This window comes from Carassius gibelio, chromosome B11 (assembly GCF_023724105.1).
Source record: "Carassius gibelio isolate Cgi1373 ecotype wild population from Czech Republic chromosome B11, carGib1.2-hapl.c, whole genome shotgun sequence".
Lineage (NCBI taxonomy): Eukaryota > Metazoa > Chordata > Actinopteri > Cypriniformes > Cyprinidae > Carassius > Carassius gibelio.
In genome coordinates this window covers 16,010,949-16,038,805 of record NC_068406.1, presented here as the reverse complement: position 1 = coordinate 16,038,805, position 27,857 = coordinate 16,010,949, and the positions used below count along the sequence as shown (strand labels likewise).

The 27,857-nt window shown below is 37.3% G+C and overlaps 1 protein-coding gene across 2 annotated transcripts in view; it reads right to left on the bottom strand.

Annotated features, from left to right (window-relative positions):
- LOC127967972 (forkhead box protein J3) overlaps positions 1-27,857 on the bottom strand; it is a 97,902-nt gene that overhangs the window by 7,491 nt on the left and 62,554 nt on the right. For both annotated transcript variants that reach the window (XM_052568739.1, XM_052568740.1), the window contains exons 3-7: positions 21,128-21,202; positions 15,614-15,697; positions 9,948-10,049; positions 4,514-4,642; positions 2,490-2,664 (exon numbers count right to left, since the gene is read on the bottom strand). In XM_052568739.1, coding sequence (XP_052424699.1) covers positions 2,490-2,664; positions 4,514-4,642; positions 9,948-10,049; positions 15,614-15,697; positions 21,128-21,202 — 565 coding nt within the window. The remainder of the gene's footprint in view (positions 1-2,489; positions 2,665-4,513; positions 4,643-9,947; positions 10,050-15,613; positions 15,698-21,127; positions 21,203-27,857) is intronic.

Below are 27,857 nucleotides of genomic sequence, written 5' to 3'. Positions count from 1 at the left end.
GGACAAATGAACTTGCATTCAACAATAATATTACTGTTTAATTGATATTTCTAGCATTTAGTTATTTTAATTAATTTCAATAAAATTTTATCTTAATAAAGCACAATCATTTACAGCTTTTCATCTGCTGGTTATTAATCTTAAATGTACATTTCTACACAAACTAACAGTTGTTTAATTTTGAAAGTGTAAAAATTCATATGTTAACATGCAAATGAAGTTAAAATGTATACATTTATAATTTTTTTTTTTTTACTTTTGTCTTGATTTAAAATGTAATATCAAAACTATTTTTTATTATACATCAATGACATAATAACAACAACATGCAAATGTAAATCAAACAAGATTATTAAATGCTTTAATAAATGCATGTTTATTGCCATATTTCGACACTTTACCTATTAACTAAAATGAATGTACAGAACCTTACTGTAAAGTGTTATGTAAAAACCAAAGGTCGAAGCTGTAGCCTGGAGGGCTTACCTCCATGCATTCTTTGAGTGAGCCACTGTTCTTGTGTAGGCAGCACGAGCTTGACTCCAGCTTGCAACTTTTTCTGATCTTGTGTCCTACTCTCCCCATAATCATACTTTATCCTATCCTTCCCTATTTTTATCAATGTGGCAAAAAAGGCCAAAACATTTTGAAAACATTTGAATCTGTCTTTTTAAAATGCACCGGGGCGCCGAGACGGTGACTCAGCACAAAGTTATCATCTCTTAAATTGCACCAGAATATCTCTCTCTCCAACTTGTGCAGCAATTGTTCTGAACTAGTTTCTGAAAATGCCTAACAAGCTTCCAACATCTGCACACTCAATAGCAATCAGTGAAGCGTGCGCCTCGTGGTCTTAAGAGGCCCTGTCCATCATGGCACTGGCACTGTAAACCTATTTCGGTGGAGAGCTTTTAGAGCAGACTGCGGGCCCTGCATCGCTGCAATCGGCAGAGAACAGTCATCGGCGGGGTGACAGGGGTGCATCTCTTATCAGCAGAGAAAGCCTATTGTCCAACCATGGGAGAGCACAGAAAGCAATTAGCTAGCAGCCCCCCTGAATAATAATGCGAGTTCATTACCTATTATCAAAGCCAGTGAATTAGCTCAGTGTCTCCAGCAGTGGGGTGTGAAATCCTCTCGCCAGCTTTATTTGCTCATTTTAATTGCCCAAGCTTGTCTGACTAAGATATTTCACTTTTATGCACATAAAAAGGTAACAACGTTCAGCTAATGAAACATAGATGATAGATTAAAGAAGTTCACTTTGGAAACATTAACATGAAAAGCATCTGATTTGAGCAAAGCAGGTTAGACGTGGGGGCTCGTCTGGTGTTGCGTGCAACCCGCTTGTCAAGGGCTTTTTGTACATCAGTCAATTAGATTACAAACAACAGGAATTAACTTCCTATAAGACAGGCAAGCTTGCAGAGAACTAAATCTAGCACTGCATTTCATGGGCTGTCATCAGAGCTGGAAAACCTCTTCCAATGAAAAAAATCTTGGGAGCACACTGAGCCAATATCTTCCTTGTGATTCATAAAAATGGCTGCTAAACAAGGCTTGGAAAAAAAACATACTTCATAGGAGGCACATAAAACAAAACAAAGGAGGCACTGAGATCTTCATATATGTGAACACTTTGTTTTCCTAATAAATCCTCAAAGAATCCATAACCAGGAAGTTAACTGTGCTTTTAAAAGGCACAATACTGTTTTAGATAAATAACTTGCACCACAATAATCTTGTCTTAATTTTGTTATAAAGTATTTTATAATGCTTTCAGATACAAAGAGGGTCATTGTTTGATAAATCTTATTTATTTCGGTTTAGACACTAAATTCCATATTTTGCAAAACAAATGATGTTAGGTTAAGCTTTGATCCATTTTAATTTACCAGCTAATATAATACTTGTTAGCATATAAAATTACATAAATTATATATAAAATATTATATTTATAAACGATTCTACCTATATCATAAATTATTTTAAATACAATTAAATAAATATAAATATTTTTAAATAAAATATAATTTAAGAATTAAATAAAGCTTTGATCCATTATAATATACTTTCTTTTTTATATACAAAATGACAAAGTATAAAATATTATATTAACCTTTCCAAAATTAGAGGCCTATTCAACCAATACATATGATACATTATAACATTAATATATACATTTCAGTAGATATTATGAATAAATTATTATATAAAATTTTTATTTGCAATATATTGCAGTGAATTTCTAAAAATGACTCATCCGGCAGGCCCAAACAGAACCTGCACACTCCAAATTCTGCAGAACTGATCAGTCCCACATATTCTCCACTACTGCATGGTGATTTATGAATTATTTTGGCTGACTTGTTGATGCTTTCAGCTACCAATAAGCCTGAAGTACACTAAGCCCTGGAAGCTACAGACTAGTCTTGGCCTTCGTTTTTTTCCCAGAGCTGTCTGATGGGATGTCCGAGTGTGCAACTCACCCTGTGGGTTGTAGGACTGCTCGAACACAGTCTTGTAAAGGCTGCGGAAGGAGGCACTGAGATCTTCGAAGTCAGAGAAGAGCAGCTGCTTGTCACGTTCCGGTATGCTGTACTGGGCCTGAGGGGCCTGCTGTAAGCTCATGGACTGGGACACAGACTCTGGATGACTCGTCACCTAAAGGGGGAGGAGAGGAGGATGACTGTGGTGTGAGGGAACGAACACAAGATTAGCAACCTTGCCACTCTAAACGGCAGCACTACTCAGCCAGGCCCAGTGACCGGCAGCTTAGAGCGGAGATAGAACATGACAGCACTGACTACAGCATTCAGCATCACGGCAAAGGAAATGAACTGCCAGACACACTGCAGTACAATATGCAGGAGCCAAATCTCAGACGCACAAAACCCTCCAAATCTTGACCATTTATTTACTAGCACGGCTGAATCTCTACATAACCATACAGCCATGATCAAAACAGACACGTCTCCTGAGAGGCTCTCTCTGAAGTTGTTTTTATTATTTATTCTGTAATTAACAGCTTGGCGAAACTAACTGAGCAATGCAACCGAAATCGACAGCAAGATCATAAAAGCTCTCCTGCAAAAAAACAGGCACTGATCCATAAAACAAATCCTTCTAATGATAAATATCCAGTACAGGTTCGCCCATCAAAATGAATTAGATTGTGTGTCTAAAACTCTCACGCAAGTGTTTCAAACTTCAAATGGGATCTACGCACTGTTTTGGGTCTGAAGAGATGCCTTTCATGCCCAGAATGAGGGATTCATTGAATAGCTCTCAAGGTCTCCATAATGCTGAGCATATTTGTGGCACACACAAGGGCAGAGGCTCTGCCATGTCTAGCTCAAGACAACAGTGTTTAGCAGACTGGAGAGGCTGGCAAAACAGTCATCTGCCACTCTGAAGAGAAGTCTAATTCTAGCTGTCAGTGTGAACTAGTGAGGGAAATACATGCATCTGAACACATCACAGTGCTATTACAAACAAGTCCTGTAAACAGATAATTGTTAACATCCCACTGATAATAAATGGTTCCAGCATTATACTACACAAAATCATTATTTTTTTAGAATTAAAATAAATTTTAAGGCAACAAAATTTTGTGAATATCTTACACTCCACATCCCATTCATTCAGTAGAGGTTCACTGAAAATGTAAGGGAGATAGTTTGCTTATAATATGCAATAGTTACTTTTGTTAATAGCCAAAATGCATATGTAATCATATTAAGTACTGGACAGACAACCGTATTCTGCTAGGTATGCACAATATTAACCTTCTGGCTGACACTGATGAGATATATATTTTCATGCTATTGCTCATAACTAATAAATGGCCAATGGCTACACTATCTTTAAAAAGATAAAATACCATTAACCACTAAAATTAATACTATATATGAATTTTGGCATCACTAAATCAGAGCAGGAAACACTAGTTAGCTTGCATAGAACATTAGCAGCAGAGACTAATTGTACAGAAGAAATATGAGCAGTGGGAGTCAGATGACACACTATGCATCACTGTAAAGATGAGCGCATATAATCTGGTTATGTTCAAACAGACTACAGTGTTCGAATCAGCTGGATGAGGCAGAGAAAGACAGACAGAGAGAGAGCGAGCATTGTCTGGCCCACTGAAGTGAATCTATCAGTGTCTGTGCCGGATCAATGTTGAGAGCCTGGAGCGAGAAGCATGCAGGGCTTCTAGGGGACCACAACAAAGAGGCTTCTCTGGTGGGAGGACATCAGAGGTAGTGTCTCTCTTTAGCAGCGCGCCAGCAGTATGAGCTCTGTCTTTCATTCCCTTAACCTCTGTGTCAGTGCGCTCTCATGCACAGGCCTCCATACTCCAGTATTCTGACAAACGCACAGGAATCTTGCTGCTTCTCATAAAGAAGCGCTCCACAATAAAACTCAGCAAATTAAGAGCTCTGCTTCAGGTTCACAAGAGGTTGAAGAGCAGAATAGCGCCTGCAAAGTCTGAGAATTCAGCTCTTACTGGTGTGTAGCTGTGCACGCTGCCCACGCTGTTGAGATTAACAGAGGCCAGGCTCTGGTCAGAGAGGCTATTGTTAAGGCTGCTTCGAGGGCTGTCACTCCCGTCCTGGTCAGGGTTGTACAATGCCACCTGGAAATCAAGAAAGAGAAAGGGTCAATGATTTAGACAATTAATGAGTGCTTATGACACAAATCTAGCTTAAAACACAAGTGCCAAGTTCTTAGACATGTACTCTTTGTTCATGTTGGTTTCATAAGTTTAAGAAAAACTGGAAAATTGTATGCCTTTAATAAAAGCAAAATTTTTAGATTTAATGACACTAAAAAGGACAACATTTTCCGTATACACTGAATACAACTCCCTATACACATTTTAATTATTTTTGTATATATAAAATTAATTAAAACAACAACAATAAAAATAATTACAAATATATTTGTTAAGAAAATTTAACCATAAATTTAATACACAATATATTGATATATTTTTATTTAACTTTTTTTTATTGATGTAAGACCGTTATTCAGACGACTGTAAACTGAACTATGTAATTATATATCTATTGCATTTTTAAAATTAAAAATAAAAATATATTAAATATATAAAAATATTTGTAATAAAAAATTATTAAACATGCAACTCATTAACTGTATACATGTAAGTATTGAAGTTCCTCTCCATATATATATATATATATATATATATATATATGTGTTTGTGTGACCCAGTCGATGGGTTATATTTTTAGCTATAGCCAAAAAAATGTCAAAATTATAGATTTTTCTTTTATGCCAAACATCATTAGGATATTAAGTAACGATCATGTTCCATGAAGATATTTTGTACATTTCCTACCATAAATATCAAAACCTAATTTTTGATTAGTAATATGCATTGATGTTATGAAGAATTCATTAGGACAACTTCAAAGGCAATTTTCTCAGTACCGCAATTTGATTTTTTTGCACCCTCAGAATCCAGATATTCAAATAGTTGTATCTCGGCCAAATATTGTCTGATCCTAATAAACCATACAATGGAAAGCTTATTTATTCAGCTTTCAGATTTAATATAAATCTCAATTCGAAAAAATTGACACTTAAAAATGGTTTTGTGATCCAGGGTCACACACAAACATGCATATATATATATATAAATATTTTTTTATTTTAATGGTTCATATGTGCATTAATTAAATTCATTTTTATATATTTTTTTAAATATGATTATTATTGACTGTATATTTACGTGTATGAACTTATATGATAAGCTGATACCAAAGAGGAGTGTTGAGGAAAAGGAGCCAATCAAAAAGAAACTGCCTGGTTTCAGAGGTCTTGAGGGGAATTCTTAGCCCTTTTCATAACAGTAACAGCTGCATCACATACGTGACGTGTGGCATGCGTACGCCACACTGCCTGTACAAGAGTGAGGTCAGCGCTAACATGCCGTGCCCCACACTGTGGCTCATATGGAGAGAGAGCGTGGCTGGTGGCCAGCAAGATGATCTGCTGTCTCAGACGGCTGAGACGGGAGAGCTCTCCTTCAGTAAAGGTCACGATGCTGGCAGCATTGGAACCGTCAACTCACTCCGCAAATTGGTTGGGGACAGCTCACAAAGGTCCCAAATGCTACAGAGACCCTGACCTTTCTGTGTGCAGTGTTGAATGTGCAGTTTTCCGAAGCGGAAGAACCTCCACTTCAAAATGATAATACCAATTATCATTTATAAAGCTGAACTGCAAATATGTGCTGGTTGCAAAATGAGAATAAATAAGGCATTGGAGGGATGGTATGGGAATGAATATAATGAGCTCCTGGGAGAATAGTCCTACATTGAGTTTGCCATGGTAGGAAAGGATGAATGGAACTGTAACAATGCTGGGTGCGCTCACATCACACGCCACATGTCTTGGCAGCAGCAGCGTAGTACTAAAACCACGCAACAAGTCCCAAGATTCACCTGCCTCAGTAAGGATGTGCAAAGGCTTTCATGCTACACTTAACCGGTCGCTTACCCAAAAATGAAAATACAGTCATTACTGATCATGTCGTTCCATACATGTTTGAACATATTTAACACAATGTCTCAATGCAAGTGGCTTTCATTGTATGGATATTTTAGAAAACCCTAGGGTTATCCATTTCAATAGTGAAAGGCCCAATAGATTTTTGGTTGCCACAAGAGATGCAAATGCAAACGTTTCGGTCCCATTCCTCCTTGACTCAGCGCGACAGCAGACAGAAAGACACATTACAGATCATGGTCTCTTACAGAGAATTATCATTCAAGCAGAATAAATGTTTCCCAATCCTATTATTCCCTGTTCATCAAAAGAGCGGAGCATAACGGTTGCCGGGGCTGCACTGGATTGAGGGTGGATGGGGGGTTAATGTCATGGAATGATTTGCATATTATAACTCTTCCCTCGTTCAGCTATGTTTAGGCCTGGAAACAGCACATTACCAGAACAACTAACCCTGTGTGCAACTAAGCTCAGGCATGTCGAAAATTCAATCATGCAGAAAACAGTTACAATTATAATCAAAACCTGGTGTGAAGAACAAGTATAAATGTTATATGTAATTAAGTCATAAAAGAGGCTTTTAGCCGTGAGCCTTTCACCACAATCTATTTTTACTCCCTGTATCCATAAAGTATGATTTAAAGACCTCGTCACACTGTGGTTTGTTCAAGGCCCAAAATGTAGACGCCTACATACTAACACTGTGTGCATGTCCACACGCACACACACACACACACGCACACGCGCGCATACACAGTGGGAAAGTAACACGCAGAGAGAAGGTAAGGGGTGAACAAATCCATTGCAAATACTCCTGTGTGTTTGCTGCAGTGGAAAAGGAGCGCTATATTTAGCCGTGAATTAAAGTAAAAAGCCAGTGGAGTCTTTCATACGGGCGACTAATCTTCAGCATGAGACAAGGATTATGAAATCAAAGAGAAATCCACCCAGGTGTCTCTAACAATAACTTACATTCAAAAGAAAATTTCTACTTCGACACAATTTAAAGAATGTCAGAAAAAAAAGGAGAGAAAGAAAGTTCAGCTTTGGCTTCAATCCATCTTTTGTTACAACCTTGACAATATAAAATAAGAAATATTATAAATATACAAATATATTTAAAATCATATCTAAAAATGTATATCATTAAATTACAAATCCCTCCCCTCCCTCTCTCTCTCTCTCTCTCTCTCTCACACACACACACACAAAATAATTATATTGATTATTCAGCAGTAATATGTACAATGCATTTAAAGAAAAAGTTAGAAAGAAGGTAAGAAATACAATATAATAACAAACATATAAAATATAATATTAACAATAAAATAATATATACTCATTATACACTTCAAATATCTGTTAATTTATTTAGCAACATTTCACATTCATTTCTACTATGCAATTTAAGAAAAAGACAAAGTTCTTGTTAAGCATCAAGTTTCATTATATTTCAATATAATGAAAATACAAATATATTACAATATATTTAAATAATACTGAGTTTAACACTGCAATAACACTGCAGTAAAGTCTAGATTAACATATATGTCTATTTCTTAATTCACTTAGCAGATTCTCTCTTTAAAACATCATAGAATATACGTCTGCAGATTCCATCTGGGCCTACTCACAAAGCTCAGCCAACTGAACTGAGAGAGGGAAAAGCACAGCAATAGCATAGTGATAATTTAGTGAGAGAGAGAGAGAATGCTCTGTTTCAGCCAGGCTTTCCTTCTCCATGTTATGCAGCACAGGCGCTTTCCCATTGGCCTGCACTAGCAGGCGGGAAAGTAAGAGAAAGAAGGAATTCCTGTGGCTTGGCATGAAGTGCTCAAGAGGCGTGGTGTGTTCTCTGTTTACAGGGCCCACACTGAGAAACAGCATCTCCAAGGAGCCACCAAACTCTGCTGTTTTTACTCTCCTGTGTGTTTGGTTTCTAGTCTATCAGCATTTCGAGTAGGAGGGCAAAGAAAGCATATGCTCATGGGATAACCCGAAATCCCACTATGGGTGGATCTTGAAATACTTCCCATATGTATCAGTCATACCTTTAGCTTGAAATGTTTTGCTGTGTGAAATGCTGTAAAGGACATTTGGCGGTGTGCGAAAACAACAACACTAATATTGCAATAAAACAATGATAAAAAAAAAGATTTAAGGTTTATTGTGTTAACATATAGGATGTGTTCTAAAACCATAAAAAACAAATGTCAATATTAGCATGCACTTTAGCCTATATATATATATATTATGAGTATTACTGTTATTAGAAAACTGGTTCACTTTTAAAGTTCTATTTCAGTTAGGACAACTCACTAGGTTTTGCAAAGAAATGTTCTAGTAATCAACAAACAAATCTATATACACTGTATAAAAATTATATACAGCACCAACACTGTATTCTTTCCAGATTAACAGATCACCAAACATACTATAATTCAATCCAAACGAATTCCACATTCCCTCTCAGTCTTCATCTTAAACACCGAGCTTAATGTGAAATACTATTGGTTTAATGCCTGAAGTAAATTAATAACTGATGCTTTTGGGCTTTGTAAAAGCACTCCAGAGAGAGCGAGCAGCCCGCACCAGGCCAAGAGTGGAGCGCTTAAGGTTAAAAAGCCTATTTCAATTTCAGAGTGTTTGGCTCCATTCCTTTTTACACACTTCTCCATGAAGTCATGCCACGGAGGGCAAGTTATGGTACAAGTCACTCCGGGTGCTCTGCCTAGAAGCATACAGCAGGTAATCAGACCTCCAAACATTGAACAAACTCGCTGTTCTCTAGCAGAAATGTACTAAAACAATTTAGCACCACAATACAAGCTTTTATAGATGCAACACGATATTTAATGCAACTTAACATTCATGAGTATTTTAATATATACAGACCGGTCCCATCCACTTTCATTGCAAGTAACCAAGATTTTTGCTTTTTTTTTTAAGGAGAACAAGAGACAAATGGGAGTTAATATTGTTGTTTCTGCATATTAAGATGGTATAAGAGGAAGCATTTTAACATAAAATCAAACACTTCAGCTTTAACTGAATGGCAGAACCATTGAGTCAAACCATATCCAAAGACGAAAAATACTGTATTCATGCACGGCTTCTGTAAGCGCAAACCTGACATTTTGGACTCGACAGACATATAGAACAAGGTTTTAGTGATTCACAATACACCGCATATGCACAGTTAAGAGGATTTGTGCACATAATGCCATTCCAGTATAGATGAGACTAAGTCAGTCTTCTCAGTGTCCGTGTAAACAAAAGCATCACGCTTCAGTCCTGTTATGAAGTGCACGCATATAGTCATGGCAGGAAAAAATAAATGTAAACTGGGTATGTAGGCCACTGGTGTCAGCTGTGATAGAGGAAACACAGCCAGGACCGAACACTACCTTGTTAGTCACAGTGTTGATTGCCAGGGTTGGAGAGGCACTTCCAGAGATGATGCAGTCCATTCCCAAGTTATCCGACTCCAGGCTGTACGGCGTGGACGCCTGCAGGAAAACAAAGACATACTCAGCCAACCAGGATGGAGACAATAAGGGATGTGAAGTGACTTTGATTTCTATTCAAAGGCGTTTGGTATTACTCTGGTGAAAGAAATTTTAAAGCATACGCAGTGAGCGTTTATCAACAACAAAAGAGCAACACCTTTTATTTAGGTCAAAAATGGAGGCATTCTGGGAAAGAGATGAGCAGGAGAGAGGAACGGCTCCCTGTGCTCTGTCTGCTCTTGCTGGGGTAAAAGATAACTTCAGCATGCCTGTCTCCCAAAACTGCTTATTATAAGAGGATTTCCTGGCAACAATGCGATTTTAATATGTGATAAACATAAATAGGATTTAGCTAAGTCACAATTTTTTACATCAAAGAATTTCTTAAAAGAGACAACAGGAGGATGAGAGAGAAACAGAGAGAAAGAAAGAGAGCATAAGTGTCTAATGAAATATACTCCTAATAGCGAGCTTCACAATTTGCAAAGACCGAATTCCCACTTATTTTTGCATGCAGGATCAGGCTGAGAGAGAATGGATCTAATTGGAGGTTTTTGATGTGAGCGAAGTGAGTCTCAGTATGAAAAATGTTTGTGTGTGGCCTGAGGGCAGAGCTGTGTACAGAGAGAATGATACTCTCACTGGAGTCTAGAGTATGGCAATTATAAATGACACCGGCCCAACTGCCTGACCATACAGAGGAAAACACGCGCCACCAACTCAACACACATGAGGTCAATTAGGCTATCAGGCTTATCACATGTGATTTCTAACATATACACTTTTTGTCCAACCATTTTACATTCTCTTAAAGGGACAGTGGTGCGCGATGTGTATGGTCTCTGATAAAATTGTAATTGTTGTTTTAACAATGTATGAGCAGCCACTTAGAAAAACACTCACTTAGTGACTACAAAACATGCCTTCATATCATGCACTCAATGAGCTTGATGTAGTCTGTTTGATTGCAGTTTGAGTTCAGATATGGGGCCAAAACATTAAATAAAATAATAATGCCCCTCAAATGTGTTTTTTTTTTTTTTAAATTAAATTTACGTAATATGATACAATAAGGTGACACAAATCACACAAGCAAGAGTGCTGTTTCCCCCTGAATATCAACACGACTACAAACGTTATCAAATTTGACATAAAATGTTGCATGTTGCATTTAAAAAAAAAAACACAAAGGATATAAACAATTTCTCTGTCAGGCCTACAGTCTGCAGGCCTAAACCAGTCAAGAAAAAGCACAAAAACACTAAGCAAAATATTGTTTGATAATCATCAACAAAATCCCTGAAATTACTGCGTTATAATTTGAGCCGATTTTATTTCCAATTTGATTCATTTGATTTTTTTCATTACTCTGCATATATATTAGTCTAAAGTACATGAACCCCCCCCCCCCCCACACACAAAAAACAACTAATGCTAATGTAACTAATGTAAAATATACATGAGAGCCATGAGGTATTACATTACTATAATATTGAAGATTAAAATGAACTGATTTATATACATGCTTAAATTACACAAAATTTTTATTATAAGTTTAAGTAGACTAAGTTTTTATAATAATAAAGTTAAAATTACTTATTTCTACTCCAATTAGTTTTTTGAAACAAACATTTAAATAGTGGCTGTCATTAAAACTTGACGGATTTATTCAAACAAATTAAGCATTGAAGAACAGTAAAACATTTTTTTAATAAATGTTATATAGTACTTATATTTAGCAAAATGCTCCTCTCTAGCATTCATTTTTCTAGCTAACTAACAAGTTTTTAGTCACCGAATACATTTTTTTTCTGAGGTAAAAATGACATTATGTGACATTGTTTATAAGCTGTTTTATTGATGCCTTTCCCAATTGAGAGACTGATTGGGCAATTGCATATGACTGGATGTGGATTTTGGTAAGCTGTACTGTTTCTTTTAACATACCTTAGGATGTTCATTCATTTTTATTTTGTGGTGTAAATAGTTAAAGCAGAGGAGATTATCAGTTCATGTGTTTCGCGCTACCGCTTCTCTTGAAATAAAGCCTTACAACAATCTGTCACTTCATATTAAACAGCCCCAAATTGACATTTATTGTTTTAATATTGTAATAAAATGGTACGAATTTTAAATGAGAGACTTTGCTTCATATCAGAAGCAACAAAGTAAAAAACTTTTGGGGAGTTTTTGGATGCAGAGGGCGCTACAATATTACATTCATTAACTGAAAACAGGTCAGCCCTAGTTATAATTTTGTCAGTATCGCACAAAAAAATTCTTGGTGTCAGTTGCTAAAAATATCTAGTCCAAGCTAACACCCCACCATGCACCCCCCCCCCCCCCCCCCCCCCAAATTGTGCTTGTGACTACGATTTAGTCACAGTCTGAAGCCCTGATCAATAACATGCTTCTTTGCAAATGCTCTTTCCATCTATATGGTTTCATTTCATGGTTATATCGTCTACATGTCTTCATTCCCCGCCCCTTGCTCTAACACTAGCTAAACTTTTTTTGGTTCGCCTGCCTCCAATCCACAACGCAGGGCTGGACAAAATGATGCAAGATGGCTCTGAGACAGGTCAAATTCGGAGGCCAGCGTCGAGTGCAGCCGAGTTGTATATTCCAGTGAGCACTGCACATAAATAATGGAAGGAAAAAGCTCCGGCTGAAAATAACCGGCGCAGAAACTCTGCATTAATTGATGTTTGCTAAAAAATGACTGCAGAATGCAACGTATGTAAAGGCTGCCTGGGGCACAGTTTATTAATAAGTTGGACCCCCTCAACAAGATAAACTGAGCTGCACTGAGTGAGACAACTATATAAAAAGAAATGAGCATGCAATCAGAAAACCTGTGTGCGGCACGAGGGTAAAGCACTGACTCAGACATGAAACAAAGCCAGACTGAGGAAATATTCAGTCCTGTCTCATTCTTTTCTATCAACACACCAAACCCATGTTGTCACATATTTCTGGCCTTGTAAAAAATCTAAAACCCAACACAGGCAGCATCATGCTAAAGGAAAAAGTCTGCAAGATAATGCTTATGGAAAAAAGAAACTTAAGCAATATCTTTATTTTGGCAAAACTAAAACATACTATGTTAATCTTAATCTAATGTGTGGTTTCTTGTTTGGTTTTGTTTGTTGCTCTTTCCAAAAGATAAAAAACATGTGTAATGAGCCATCAAAACATGAAGAAATAATATGGTTTTCTGCTGACCATTAAAGTTTAGAAAGATGAATCTGACTACAATAGTTTCAGATTTTTACACCTGTAATTCTTTTTCCCACAGAAATATATTTTCACAGCAGGGACTGTGAAGTGATCCTTACTACATACTAAAACAATATAATTTTTTTTATTTTGTATTTTAAAGCAAACATTATCATAACATTCAGTCAGAAAGCAAAGTGGATTAAAAGAAGTGATTCATGAGATTAAAGTTTGTGAATCATATAAACCTGAAGCAAATGCATTAAAAGTAGGGGTGGACCAAATGTTCGACAACCATAATTATTCAGCCAAAAATAGCAACAAAATCTCTTTTGGCATTTGGCCTTATAATCAAAAAGACTGAATAAATTGTACCGAACAATAACGTGACGCGTTCAAATAGAGGCGCGAACTAATGCAGCAAACATGAGGGCAGTGTGGAAGCATTTAAAACTATCAGAGAAAGACACAAAAATCATTATAAGCACCAACAGCGAGAGACTGTTTAGCACTGCATCAATTGTCTTCGATTAGAGAAGTGGAAGGGGTGGTTGTTGCTGGTTACTGTATGATGACTGAAATCAAGAAATGCACTTAATTAAATAAACTGCAGAACGTTGTGTTTTCTAATACACAATCAAATTGCATGTATTTTAACAGCGCTGCATGAGCTAGTGATGCCAGGGTTCAAAGTCCAATGCACGCGGAAAATCTGCGCTGAAATTGTGTTATTCATCAGTTGCTTAGTAAGGCATTTGACGATGCAATACATGCAACAAACATCTTTCCAAATTTGTAATGAGAATCATTTATAAATCTGCTGTTGTCAACAAAAAGAAGCACTGAGGTTGTCCTGTGGGTTTCTGCCAAAATAAAAGCTGAGAAAAAGCAAGAATTCCATCAACATTAATAAATGTTATTACAGTAATTTTACTGTTGTTCTGTAAAATAAAATAAAGACAATAATAAGGATAATAATAATTACAACATCTCTATTAATAAATTTATTATAGCATTCACACAAAGTGTTCAGACTAGGATCCGTAATACTTTCTAATGTTTTAAAATAAGTCTCTTCTGCTCAGCAAGGCTGAATTTATTTGTACAGTAAAAAAAATGGTTTTTGATTTTGGCTATTAAATTAATGCAATTGTGAAAAAAAAAAAAAGGCAAAATGGAGGGGCTGGGGGGTTTGCGAAAAACCGTATACGATATTTGGCCTTCATCCCAGTGTTATTATTATATCATCTTTGAATTATTTCAGTTTTTAATATCATAAAAAATTATCATCTGAAACTGCCAAATCTTAGGTAAAACAATTTATATTTCCATGGGAGTGTAAATCATTGGTTCATTGGAACAAATTTGGAAAAATTTTAGCATTACATCACTTGCTTGCCAGTGGATCCTCTGCAGAATAGGTGCCGTCAGAATGAGAGTCCAAACAGCTGATTAAAACATCACAATAATCCATGAGTAATTCACACGACTCCAGTAAAGCAAAAAGCTGTTTGTTTGTTTGTTTGTTTTTAATAAAGAAGTCCTTAAGATGCTTTTGACTTCAAATCACTGCTTTAAAAGACATTAACTAATGGACTGCAAGTGATGTACTGCTAAATTTCTCTAAATCTATTCCAATGAAGAAATAAACTCATTTTGGATGGTCCAATGCTGAGTAAATTTTCTTTTTTTGGGTGAACAATTCCTTTAAAATTTTTAAATGAAAAGAAAACAAGAACTCGATTCAACTTAAAAGTAACATTTCTTGTAATTCAACCCTTTAACAGTTCTTTCCTTAGGCGAAACAGGGTTTTGAAAAACATCAATAAATGAGGTAGCCTCTCTCTAGATGCATGCAAAATATCAAAAAAAATTTAACTGCATGGACATTATTAAAAGATTTTTCTGATTATGCAAAGCTCTTATTTGATTGTTTTTTTTTTTTTTTTTACTATTATATTAATTGGGCAAAAACTGTAAAAATATTTTTTAGTAAATCACAAACAACTGGAAAAGTTATGGGGACTCTGAATATTATTATAGAGAATGGGGAGCCATACAATGACTGTGCTGGAAACGGTGTAATAATCACAGTGGCATCTGAACAGTAATCTAAGCACATGGTCAAGAGAAGTGATGTAGCAAATCACTGACATTGAGCTTGAACTGGGAGAGCGAGACACTCACTGTTTTCTGCTTTTTGATCACTCCCGGACTTGAAGTAATGAGCTGAGTTTGGCTCGAAAAAGTCTGTATGTCTGAAAGCCGACCACCAGGGGGTCTCGGAGCACACACATAAACGTTAACGCGCACACACACAAAAACACAAACAAACTTTCACTCACCCGCTCTCCAGACCGTGGCCTCTTCTTGGGTCGTGTGGGCAGCGTGTCCTCCTTTGGATTTGTGTCGATTGCCCAGTACGAACCCTAAAAACAGGATGAGGATGGAATATTAGTCCCAAAGCAAGTCATCATACTCTAAAATAGTGGTCAACCTAAAGCCATTCAATAAAACTTTGATGAAAAGCAGAGCCCGATAATCAGCAGGGTTTCCAAGAGAGAAACTTCTGTAATCAAATACTGGGCACATTCGCCGTCAAACACGTACAATTTTTAGTTCATCAAAGTTTCAGCAGGCTCATTTGTAAGCCCGTCACGTAGGGAACACGTATATGTTGAGGTGCGAAGAAGTTGGGTCTTTTGCTACAGCCGTTTCTTGCGCTCGCTCTCTCGCTTCGCATTTCTCCTGAGCCTTGGCAGAGGCAGGTAAAATGTTAAGCCCCTCCTGAAGCCCCTCTTCCTCAGCCGCAGGTTTATCGATTGCTCCTGTTCAGGGCTGGACACAGAGGTGTTGGATTTCTGGTCAGGTCTGAGCTCTGATAATCAGGCAGAAAATAGCACACCTTGGATTGGGGCTGCTGGTATCCAAGCACCCAAGACCCTGGCTGAATAATTTATCTTTGCATTCTTCCTGTTTAATTTATTTTTCAATAGTGCTGCTCTTCCCAGAAGCTAAAAGGCAAATCTGGACACAAAGTTAGTCAAAAAGAAAAAGAAATTAACCTCCAGGCTTGGGTTTTATTTTAAAATATTTCATATTATATGGGATAAGATCTCAATTGTCCAGAGAGGGTGCGATCAAGACCTTCAAAATTACTTGTGCACAGCTCGTGTGTGCACCTAAGCAATGCAAATAATTGAAAATCACCAAAGGATTTGTCTAGACCGCATGCTTCAGGTTTCTCAAACGTTCGGCCTCCAAAGACATATTGATAAAATGATGTAAATTTCTGCATTTAAACAGCAATACGGCACAGGTTAGAAGCTACAGAATGGCAATGAGCAAAGCTCCTGTGCCCATATGGTATTTCGCAGCCTCCCTACCTTAAGAAAATTTCTCATTATCCCTGTTTTAATACACGACTGCTGCAGCCATTTGTTAGCTAAGTGTGATGACAGCTCCAAAACAATCTGACCAATCGCAGTGCTCACAGCATGATCACACCTTGCTTTAACATGCCATTTTTTGGCCTTGGAAGCAGTGTATTAAAAACAGCCTAATGAGAGGATGTGACACAATTAACATTAATCAAATGGTAAACCAGGCATTCAAATTTTAACATTTATAAATGCTTATCAAATGCTTATACAAAACTTCAGTTTGAACAACAGTCAAATTTTTACAATAAATAAAAATTACATATTACATATTAAATAGCTACAGCATTACCCACAGTGCCATGGAGCACTCAAGACAAGCACTGTAACGTGATACTTAAAATTCTAACTTGTCACTGATTTCCTGGGAATAGGAATGACGTATCATTAGAGAGTGACATGTGCAGCAAAAACATCAAAAGCATATCCTGACATTCAGAGAATAAATCATCATACTGTACATATGATCTATTCTATGCAACTTGATAAACAGCGCATGGCACTTGAATTGAGAGGTGTGCTGATGTGAAAGGGTCTTCAGTTTCTTTATAAATTCTAATGTAGCATGAGTAGCTTAAAATGTTAAATGCTAAAGGTAGTGAGAGCTCCCACACAATAAATAGACTAGATAAGTACAGCAACTCTCAAATAGTTTAACAAATGGTGAAACAGGATCTTCACCTTGCATCACCATTTACGCATTAAATTCCACCATTAGACCATCAGAGTGCATAACATGCATGAAAATGTCCCTGTAACAAACATCCTAGTGTTCTTTATTTCAATTTAAATAACCATGTTCCTGTAACTGATGCAGTGACGATGAAGGACAGCTGAAGGTGACTGAGAACGCTGGCAGTATGTTACACCTAGCAGATGTAATTTAAATTTAAAATACAGCAAGACACTTTCACTGTGGAAGGGGAGGCTGAGTAGCGTTCCTTTTAATTAGCTGAAAAATCTTGAAAAACTGAAAGCCCTTGGGAGGGGAGTATCTGTAGGCTGCAACACAATCCCTGGAGAGAAAGCAGCGTTTAAAGAAATCCATGAAAAAAGAGTTTACATGAATCTGAAATGTAGGGCAATACTATAAAAGATTGTGTCGAGGTTACTTGTTTAGTAGTGATCGACCGATATTGATTTTTTATAACCGATACCGATACTGATTATTTGTATGTTTATGTACCCGATAACCGATATGCAGAACCGATATTTATTTACTGTTATACTTCTGTTTCTGACAATTATTACAACACAAATGAGCTGAAAAAAACATTTTATTTATAACAATCACTCCCTCCTTGCATACAAAAAAAAACAACATATTTATACACAAATAAATAGAGGGGTCTGAGTCCAAAAAATTTAAGCGCACTGTTACTAAGTGTCTTTTTTTTTAAATAAAAGCTTTGATGAGGTAAAAAAATAAAAACAGGTAAAAAAATAAAGCACAAAAATGATTCTAACATATTGGTGGGGGCTGGAGGGCTATTTAGGAGTGCATAGCTATATAGTAGTGTAACTTAATACTCCCAGTTAAGCAGAACTAGGTTTTAGTGTAGAAAACAGAGTCTTTCAGCATTCTGCCCTGTAAGCCTGCTTCCTTCAAAAATGTCATGCAGTGGCCGTGCTTGAGGCTTCCTGATCATCAACCCAGTCAGGTGCTGAGCAATATGAACGAACTTTTTTTCCCGAGACTATATAAAGTTAAACAGCACTTGTCAGTTGGCATTTTATGATCTAGATTCAATCTAACGTTAGATCATGAAATGCCAACTGACAAAGTGCTGTTTGACTATAATTTAATCAACCGCGATCGCGCATGGAGATAATAAATAATTAATTTCCACAAAGCGGTATATGTAGCCTATATGTGTATTAGCTAAATAATTGTTATGTAGTAAATGATAATATAATCTAGGGTGTTTAAACAAGATAATCTTGTCAAAAGTTTCATTCAGTGGCATTGCTTGAGGCTTCCTGAACATCAACCCAGTCAGGTGCTGAGCAATATGAACGAACTTTTTTCCCCGAGACTATATAAAGTTAAACAGCACTTGTCAGTTGGCATTATGATCTAGATTCAATCTAACGTTAAATCATGAAATGCCAACTGACAAAGTGCTGTTTGACTATAACTTAATCAACCGCGATCGCGCATGGAGATAATAAATAATTAATTTCCACAAAGCGGTAGGCTATATTTATATGTGTATTAGCGAAATAATTGTTATGTAGTAAATGATAATATAATCTAGGGTGTTTAAACAAGATAATCTTGTCAAAAGTTTCATTCAGTGGCCGTGCTTAAGCCTCCAGATCATCCGTCAGTTGCTAAGCAATATGAACAAACTTTCTCTTCTAGACTAATGGTGAGCAAATACAACAGATAGAGAATTAAATTCAACGCTTTTATTTTCAACATGCACTCATTCATGTCTGCTTTATTTAATTCATGTAAAGATACGTCTTTATTGGGGCAGGACATGATGAATTACACTACGTGACTCAATGAGTTCGTCTCAATTGTTTAGAAACAAGCTGCATAAATTAACTATATCAGGAATTTATGTCTCAGATCTCATTTGTGCATGTCTGTTATGTTAAATAAAGTTGATTAATTAAAGCAAACCAAGTAGAACATATATTTACCTGGGCACTGAGTTGTTGTTGACTGATCTCCTCAGACGCCCGGGCTGCAATGGCGGAAATCTCAAAACGGCCACAAGATGGCGCCGTAAATCGGCGAATCCGATATTACAAAACCGATACCCGATTGTGGAAAAATGCTTAAATATCGGGAAAAATATCGGTAAACAGATACATCGGTCGATCACTATTGTTTAGATAATAAATTCAGCTGAACCCCAAAATTAAAAGCCATTAAAGAAATGCACTTAAGAACATTAATACACCTCCCATAACAATATCCATCGCAAATCAAGTATTACATTTTTCAAAATGAAGAAGTACATTAACAGACGTTTTATCCAAACCAACTTAAAAAGGGGAATATATAAATATATTAAATACTATTGTTCAAAGGGTTTTTAGGGTGTTTAGGGTTGGAAAGATTTGTATTAGACCAATCAATATTGACAGTAAAGACTGAAGGATCATGTGACAATGAAGTCTGGAAAAATGTCTATTATATATTTTAACACGCTAAAATAGAAGATAGTTCATTTAAATTGTAACATTTCACAAGATTACTGTTCTTCATTTCTGAGCAAATAAATGCGGCCTTTGTGAACATAAGAAACTTATTTCAAAACTACAAATATAGAAATATGCATGTACTGGCTTTTGCAGTGGTTTAATGGTAACTGCCTTCTAACTGAAATTTCCATTCTAATGGAAAAAAATCAGTAAGGTCTCAAAGCAGACTAAACCTCTCAGACCAGAAGTCTACTCAAGGGCAAATGCGATTGTATCTGTCCCAAAGTTCGGCCTTGCTCATTCTCAGTAGCTGCTGCGGATCACAAAGGTGAAGTGAACAATCGTTTTTGCCATCTCTGAGAAGCATACCTCAGTTACTATCTCGCACAAACAGCAGGGTCCATATTCCTGCCATATTACAATATTGATGGAACATATCAAGAAGAGCCCCGCGCAGCTTTGAAGTTCTCCTTCCACAGGGGAGGGATGTGTGGAAGGAGGCAAATTCCAAATTGAGCATTAGGGATGCAAGCATGTTGGCCATGCATAAGGAATAGAATCCATCCAGCGATAGATTATTTTGTATTTAGTGGAGCACATCCCAGGAGTGTCAATATCAGAGGATCACAGCAAAACATATAATTAGCATTCAGTCCCCATCCCCTGCATGCCTCGACTCTTCTCTTTATGTCGCGCTTTGAGCGTATGTGCGTGAACGTGCTCGCACAAGATGGCTGAGGATACAGAGAAATTAGTGTGTGTGTGTATTTTGGTGGCGGTGCTTTATAGAACAAAAAAAAAATAAAAAAATAGGTTAACCGGGGTCCATCGATGCTGTATTGATGCACTGACAACACTGTATATATTTCAGAAAATAAACACGTGTTATCAGATGTGCATGCTTATTTTGAGGTATATCGCTCTGCACTCTGGCCTAAACGTGAATCAATCTGGGCTGTTTTTGCTCTGGCGGGCCGGGCTAGCAGTACGCCGACTGAAGAGAAGCAGGTGGTGGTCTTCCCCCCTCTTGTGCAGTAAGTGCCGGGCTGAAGTACTTTCTCCTTTCCCTAAAAGAGCTCGGGAAAGTGCTTTTAAAACATTACTGCGAGTGCTCGCTCTCATCTATTTTCACAAGGATACAAATGCATTTTTTAACGGCCAAATCTGCTCTGGAAGCGGCATTTTGTATTTAGTGAATGTACAAAAACCTACATTTCTGAATAAAACGGCACTACATATGGAGGAAAAGAGAACGCTTACCTTTCCTGGGTCATCTTTGGAGCGTGGCACTTTTAGAAAACACTTGTTCAACGAGAGATTGTGCCGTATTGAGTTCTGTAGGAGGAAAGGGAGAAAGAGATGCGTTTAGGTTGTTTATAGGTTAATGAGACTCTCGCATGATATTACACAACAATAGTCCCTAAAACCCTCATTTACATGCAGCCTATAGCGTGCTGCCAGACGGCGGCATAGCAATCGCAAGCGTGTAGGGTCCCTGCAAATAAGAGAATATGAATAAAACACTGGGGTATTATAACCCAGAGCCTGCGTCATCTTTTCTGCACTATGCAAAGCAACCGGGCAAGAGAAATATATTAAAGAGATTCATCTTGCTGCAGACGACAGTCTCAAAAAAAAAAAAAAAACATTTGCAGGACGATTAGGACAATTGCAGAATATTGAGACTCCTAAACTCAATAATAAAAACCCCTGACTCAACTATTTTTAACTACACAGATATTTTTCATAACTTCTGAGATTCCCACACGTCCGAGTGCACGGAGACTGATGTGACAAAGAAAAAATCCTATACATAAAGGATGTCCTGAGGTTAATTAAAAAAAAAAAAAAAGAAAAAAGAAAAAGATCCCATTTACTAGCATAGTAATTAATTAATCATCCCATTCCTCAGGGGGAAATGAATTATGCAATTATTTATTTATTTTTTTAACTTACACAATTCTTTAATGAGCAAAAGGTAATTTTGCAGCATGTGAGGGATGAATCAGAAGGAGGCAGCTTGAACGCACATTATGCCTTAATGCTCGGCGTGTTCCAGCTGGAGCTTAGCCAGCCGCTTGGCTTAAGACACTAGAAACGCACAGGTTTTGAAATCATTTGACAAAATTGTATTGACAGATGGCTGTGATATAAAAGCTCTGGGATCTTTGCATGAGCTGGTCTGGTGTGGAACGAGCCTACCGCGAGAGAAATGCTCACGAGAGACGCGATTAGATGAAAATGCTAAGGAAACACACAGTCTAGGTTAATATGTGATGAATTTGTGTGAAATAACTACAATATAACATCTAATGAGGGCAATAATGGGCCATTTCCACTGGGCAGATCAAGGATGACTGCAGGTGCGTGATAGATGTTTAACAGGGGACCGAAGGGAATGACATGTCAAGGTAAGGGAGTCTCCGACTGCATCAGCAGTACTGAAACCATTAGTGGCAATAAAGGTGAGATCTCCAGGACAGCTGAACCTGAGAGTTCATGAGATGCACGCATAAAACCAAAGGCAGGTCAGAGCAGTTTATAACCCATTGTTGAACCCGCTGCATCTGTCCACAGACCCTAATCTTGTAGAGCATTAAAACTTTAGCAGCCACAGCAACTCTAGACACTGCAATATCCAAGGCTAGTCACGCAGACAACGTCACATTCTCTCCCTGGAAAAAACAACAACAGCAACATCAATTACTTAAGCCTGCTCTGCAATAGCAATGTGCAATTTGGCCATTTTGAATGCCTGAGTACTTGACAGATAAAGCATAAGGGTAAGTTGAAGAGAGCAGGTGAAGCAAGATCTTTCTATTTTTGAATTATCATTATAAATATGCTTCAGATGGACATGCTTCAGCTCATGAGTTTCACAATCTGTACAGAATCACTGAATAGATTAAATAGATCACTTTCTTGTTCAAAGCAATGATTCTGTGTTCACCTTCTATCAGGTTAGATGGCAACTAGCTGAGTGGACATGCAGGTCAGACAGGCAGGTCTCTTTCCCTGGCTGTCACTCTCTCGCTTTTGTCCTCCACTGCTTTAACCTTCCTCTCTCTTCTCAGTCTCTCCCTCTTTCTCTGTTGGGGGCCGGAGGGTTCAAGGCTGGCTCAGCAGGGCTCCAGCAGACAGACACGGCTAATAAGCACTACTGCACCAGTCCAGTCTGTCTCCAACTCTCTATCAGGGGAACTAACCAGGAGAGCCGCAGGGCCAGCTGCCATTCTGACACACTAAGTTTGAGTGTGTGTGTGAGTGTGTGTGTGTGTGTGTGTGTGTGAGTGAGAGAGAGAGAGAGAGAGAGAGAGAGAGAGAGAGAGAGAGAGAGAGAGAGAGAGAGAGAGAGAGAGAGAGAGAGAGAGAGAGCGAGAGAGTGAGGGAGGGAGGGAGAGAGAAAGTAAGAAAAAAGGAAAGGAATGACCAAAAGAAGTCAGGGTGTGACAGCTTGTGTGTGTAAAAGCCCACTCTTTATCAGATGCACATTGTACAGTGAAAGCTATCAAATCCAATGCATGTTATGAACTTTAGCAACATGATCAACAGGGTTTTGCTATAAAACAACCTTTTAAGTGATTCTTTTTTTTTATTTTAATATATTAATACCTCTACAGTTTATCACATATATTTTAGATCATAGGTCTTCAACCCTGCTCCTGGGGACCCACTGTCCTGCAAAGTTTATTTCCAACCTGCTACAGCACTCCTGGCCTGTGACTTTACAAGTGATCCAGAAGACCTTGATTATCTGGTTCAGGTGTGTTTGATTAGGGTTGGAGCTGATCTCTGCAGGACAGTGGATCCCCAGGAACTGGGTTGAAGACCTATGTATTAGATATTTTTATATAAATATTTAAATAAATATATGCATTCCATATTTTATATACAAATACATAGGCCTACATAATTTATGACATGCATGTTTATAAAATTGAATGATACAATAAAAATATACTATTACTAATATTAACAACAAAGACAACAATGATAGTGAATGAATAAATTTGGGATCTTACGTCATTTTACTGCTGTAATAAAATATTTATTTTAACATTTATTATATTTACTATTTACTAAACGGACTTAATTGCATTTAAAATCTAATAATTTTTCAACAACAACAAAGTTTACTTTTCACAATACAATCAATTTCAAAAAGATAAAAAACACCTTTCATTTTTCTCCATGAATCATGTTTTCCACAAGGGTTGCAAATGCTTTTTCGTGTTGACGACATGGATTATTCATGACAACATGAAGTGCTACTGTGACTTAGATCTTTGCACACTTAAGGTAGGACATGTAAGGACATGTAACCTGTCTAAATTCATCAGAGGCCTGCTTGTCAGTGAACTACATACAAAACACCCTTTTTTTTTACCCTGCATTCAACCTGGAAAAAGAGTTTTACTTTTTGATGAGTTGTGTCTGTCTCTCATATATCACTACACGTTAACAAGCAAGTCCTGTCTGACAGTATCTTTACAGGCACATGTAAAACCAAAGGTTAGCAGGTCATTCCTTAACATTACAAAGGCCTTCTAGAATGTAAAAATATTCCACAACACATGAAATGATGAGCAGCTAACACTGCTGAATGTCGTATACTTGCATAGATTAAAGCTGGAGCTCAGAAGCACCGCAGTGCAATGAAGTAATGAAGAGGAGGAGGAAAAGAGCTGTAGGAGTCATCGAGGATGAGGAGCTACATTAAAAGGGTCAGACACTGAGCTCTGTAGGAGTGCCTGTCCATTACTGTCTCAGGGGGCTGAGATGTACCTGCATTCCAATGCGTTCCTGTCTTGTAACCCCCCTTGAAAACGGGCTCGCTGACAGTCAGTGCACCCATCCGCCCACTCACCCCGGCCTCTCGCCCACCTCTCCCATCATGACAGAAGGGCAGGCGGGGGAAAGTGGGTCAGGTTGACCTCCCTGTCCCGAGTATCAAGCGCTCAGCGTGAGTCAAAGGGACAGGCCGTGTCGCAGCGGAGTTCTTCATCAAGGACGCACCGCAGTTCCCCGCTTGCTCAGCCCAGGGAGCCCAGGTTACAGCAGAACCATCCCATCAATGCTGGCAAATCCAGCCTGACATCCTCACTCCACATACCACAACACAGAGGGAGACTTTAAATTATGGCGGGTTGGCTAGGAAACTGATGAACACTTGATTACAAGATAAAACACGTTTTAACATCTGAAGGTCTCAATGTAAAGGCCCTCTATATAGCAGAGGATCTATATGCATTCAATTCATGTCAGGCAATTATTGTGCTGTAACTGAATAAGTTAACATATGTGACCCTGGACCACAAGTCTTAACTGTAAAAAAAAAATCAGAAATTGAGATCATCTGAAAGCTCTGTCCGAGATATAACTGTCCGAGATGCAACTATTTGAAAATCTGGAATCTGAGGGTGCAAAAACAATGAGAAAATCGCCTTTAAAGTTGTCCAAATGAATTCTTAGCAATGCATATTACGAGTCAAAAATTACGTTTTGATATATTTATGGTAGGAAATTTACAAAATATATTATCTTTATGGAACATGATCTTGGAACATGAGGGGTGTACGATAATGACAAAAAAAGAAAATTCTGAAGTGCCATTTAGATGCAATAACACAAGCTGTATAATTCAGGACATGAATGCATTTACCCTAAGTAGCAGTTACAAATGCATAAATAATTTTGACGTTACCGAAAAGGTGGCAAGTCACTGCATGAGTGAGTCACTGAATCATTCATTCCACCAAATTTGTTCAAACAGCTGACTGATTCAGCAATGAAACTACGTTGCGTGTTGTTCAGAGATGAAAAGCAGTTCTGCTTTGGCTTTGTTTGGAACCATTTACGTTTTTAAAATGTAAATCAATTAATATTAACTTGTTTATTTGACTGTTTTATAAAATCAATATCACATTTGCAATCATGCTGATATTTGGAGAAAAAAAACTACAGTTCGTGTGATACTGACTATATCAGATGATATAACAGCAATACAAAAGTATATGAATTTATCTTTAATTTTGGGGTAAATCTAAATCATGCAATGAAACCACAACTCTACACGTGCACATGCAGTAGTCTGACCTGCATCTCACATGTACTGTATGCTAGCACTCTCTGGATGTTTTTGTTTGGTTTTTGCCATACACTCGACAATGTCAAATTGCATATAATTTAAACAACAATATTATCATATATATATATATATATATATATATATATATATATATATATATATATATATATATATATATATATATACATACATACATATATACATACATATATACATACATATATACATACATATATACATACATATATACATACATATATACATACATATATACATACATACATACATACATACATACATACATACATACATACATACATACATACATACATACATACATACATACATACATACATACATATATATATATATATATATATATATATATATATATATATATCGCACACCCCTAATATGCAGTATGCTTACTTTAAAAATAAACTCCAATCCACATTATGGGCATAGGCCTATTTTACTGAAAATAAAATTAACCTCAGAAATCTTGTATTCATTTTAATTTAATGTTACATTAAGCTACTATGATGTAGTTCCTAAAGAAGCATTTCAAAATTGTATTATAAAAAATAATATAGGTTTAAGTTTTATAAAGAAAATCTGTCTGGAAGAAAAGAGAAAAAAAATATTCAAGACACAAAACAACTGGGTATATGGAATATAGGCCTGGGCGAAAAATCGATTGAATTAATTAATTTGAATTTTTTTGTTGCAGGCAATTTAAAAAATAAGTAAATCAAGTTTTTGTGTAATGGCACATTTTTGGCTCCCCGGAGCTTCCGTAGCATTAGTTTCACATGGCAGTATGGCAAGCGACAACAACAACATCATAGCACACATGAAACAGCAAGCGACAACATTTTGATTAGGGCTGCTCCGATAACGATTGGCCGATCGTTAATGCGCATCTCGTCAGTAAAGCCGGTTTTCTAATCAGCGGTAAATTCCCTCAGGTGCGTGATTTCACATCGAGCAGGTGTTACTACAAGGAGCCATAACTGAGAAGATGCGCAAATCCACTTCATTTTCAGCGTTTATTTGCGCATCTTTTCAGTTAACAAACGGCTCTGTGTTGTAACAGCTGCTCGACGTGAAATCACGCACCTGAGGGAATTTACTGCTGATTAGAAAACCTGCTTTACTGACGAGATGCGTATTAACGATTGGCCGATCATGATTGGAGCAGCCCTACTTTTGATTAAATAAAAGCAAAATTTGCTTTAACCCCTTTGCGTGCAAACATCGCTGACGGCCCCAGTTTATTATTGTTTCACTTTCACAGCACATTAAACATCACTGTCTTACTTCATCTGGACAAACTGTGCATCAATGGAAAGTTTAAAGACTCAAGCTTCGATATTTGACCAATATTTTGATAAAACATTGTTGCAGTGACAGATATTTAGTGATTTATGTCAGGAGTGCAAAATAATAAATCCGTATTATGCCACATTTTGAATAGAAATTCACAACTCACTCATATTCAGTCACGTCAAGAGCGGTTTATTTGTGTTCACATAGACTCACTGAACAGCGTCAATAAGGATTTACAGACCAAAGATGCATATCTGCGGAGATATATGGATATATTTACTGATGTTTACTTCATATTTCTTCAGACAGAATCGTCATTTCTATTCATTTTCCACGGATTTACGCGATCAGATGATAAACAGCCTCTCCCAGCGATCTCTGTGTGCGTGCAGTAGTCACAGCTCGTGCGGTGTGTGACTCAGACTCTGATTGGGTCTTTCAAACATCAATCTTAGAGTTTCATATCTGGACACCGCCCCATCGTGTCACATGCTTCCTGCACACTTCCTGGTAGTTATCTGGCCAAAACAACACTGAAACACCTCTGTACACACAAAATATCCGAATAATAAA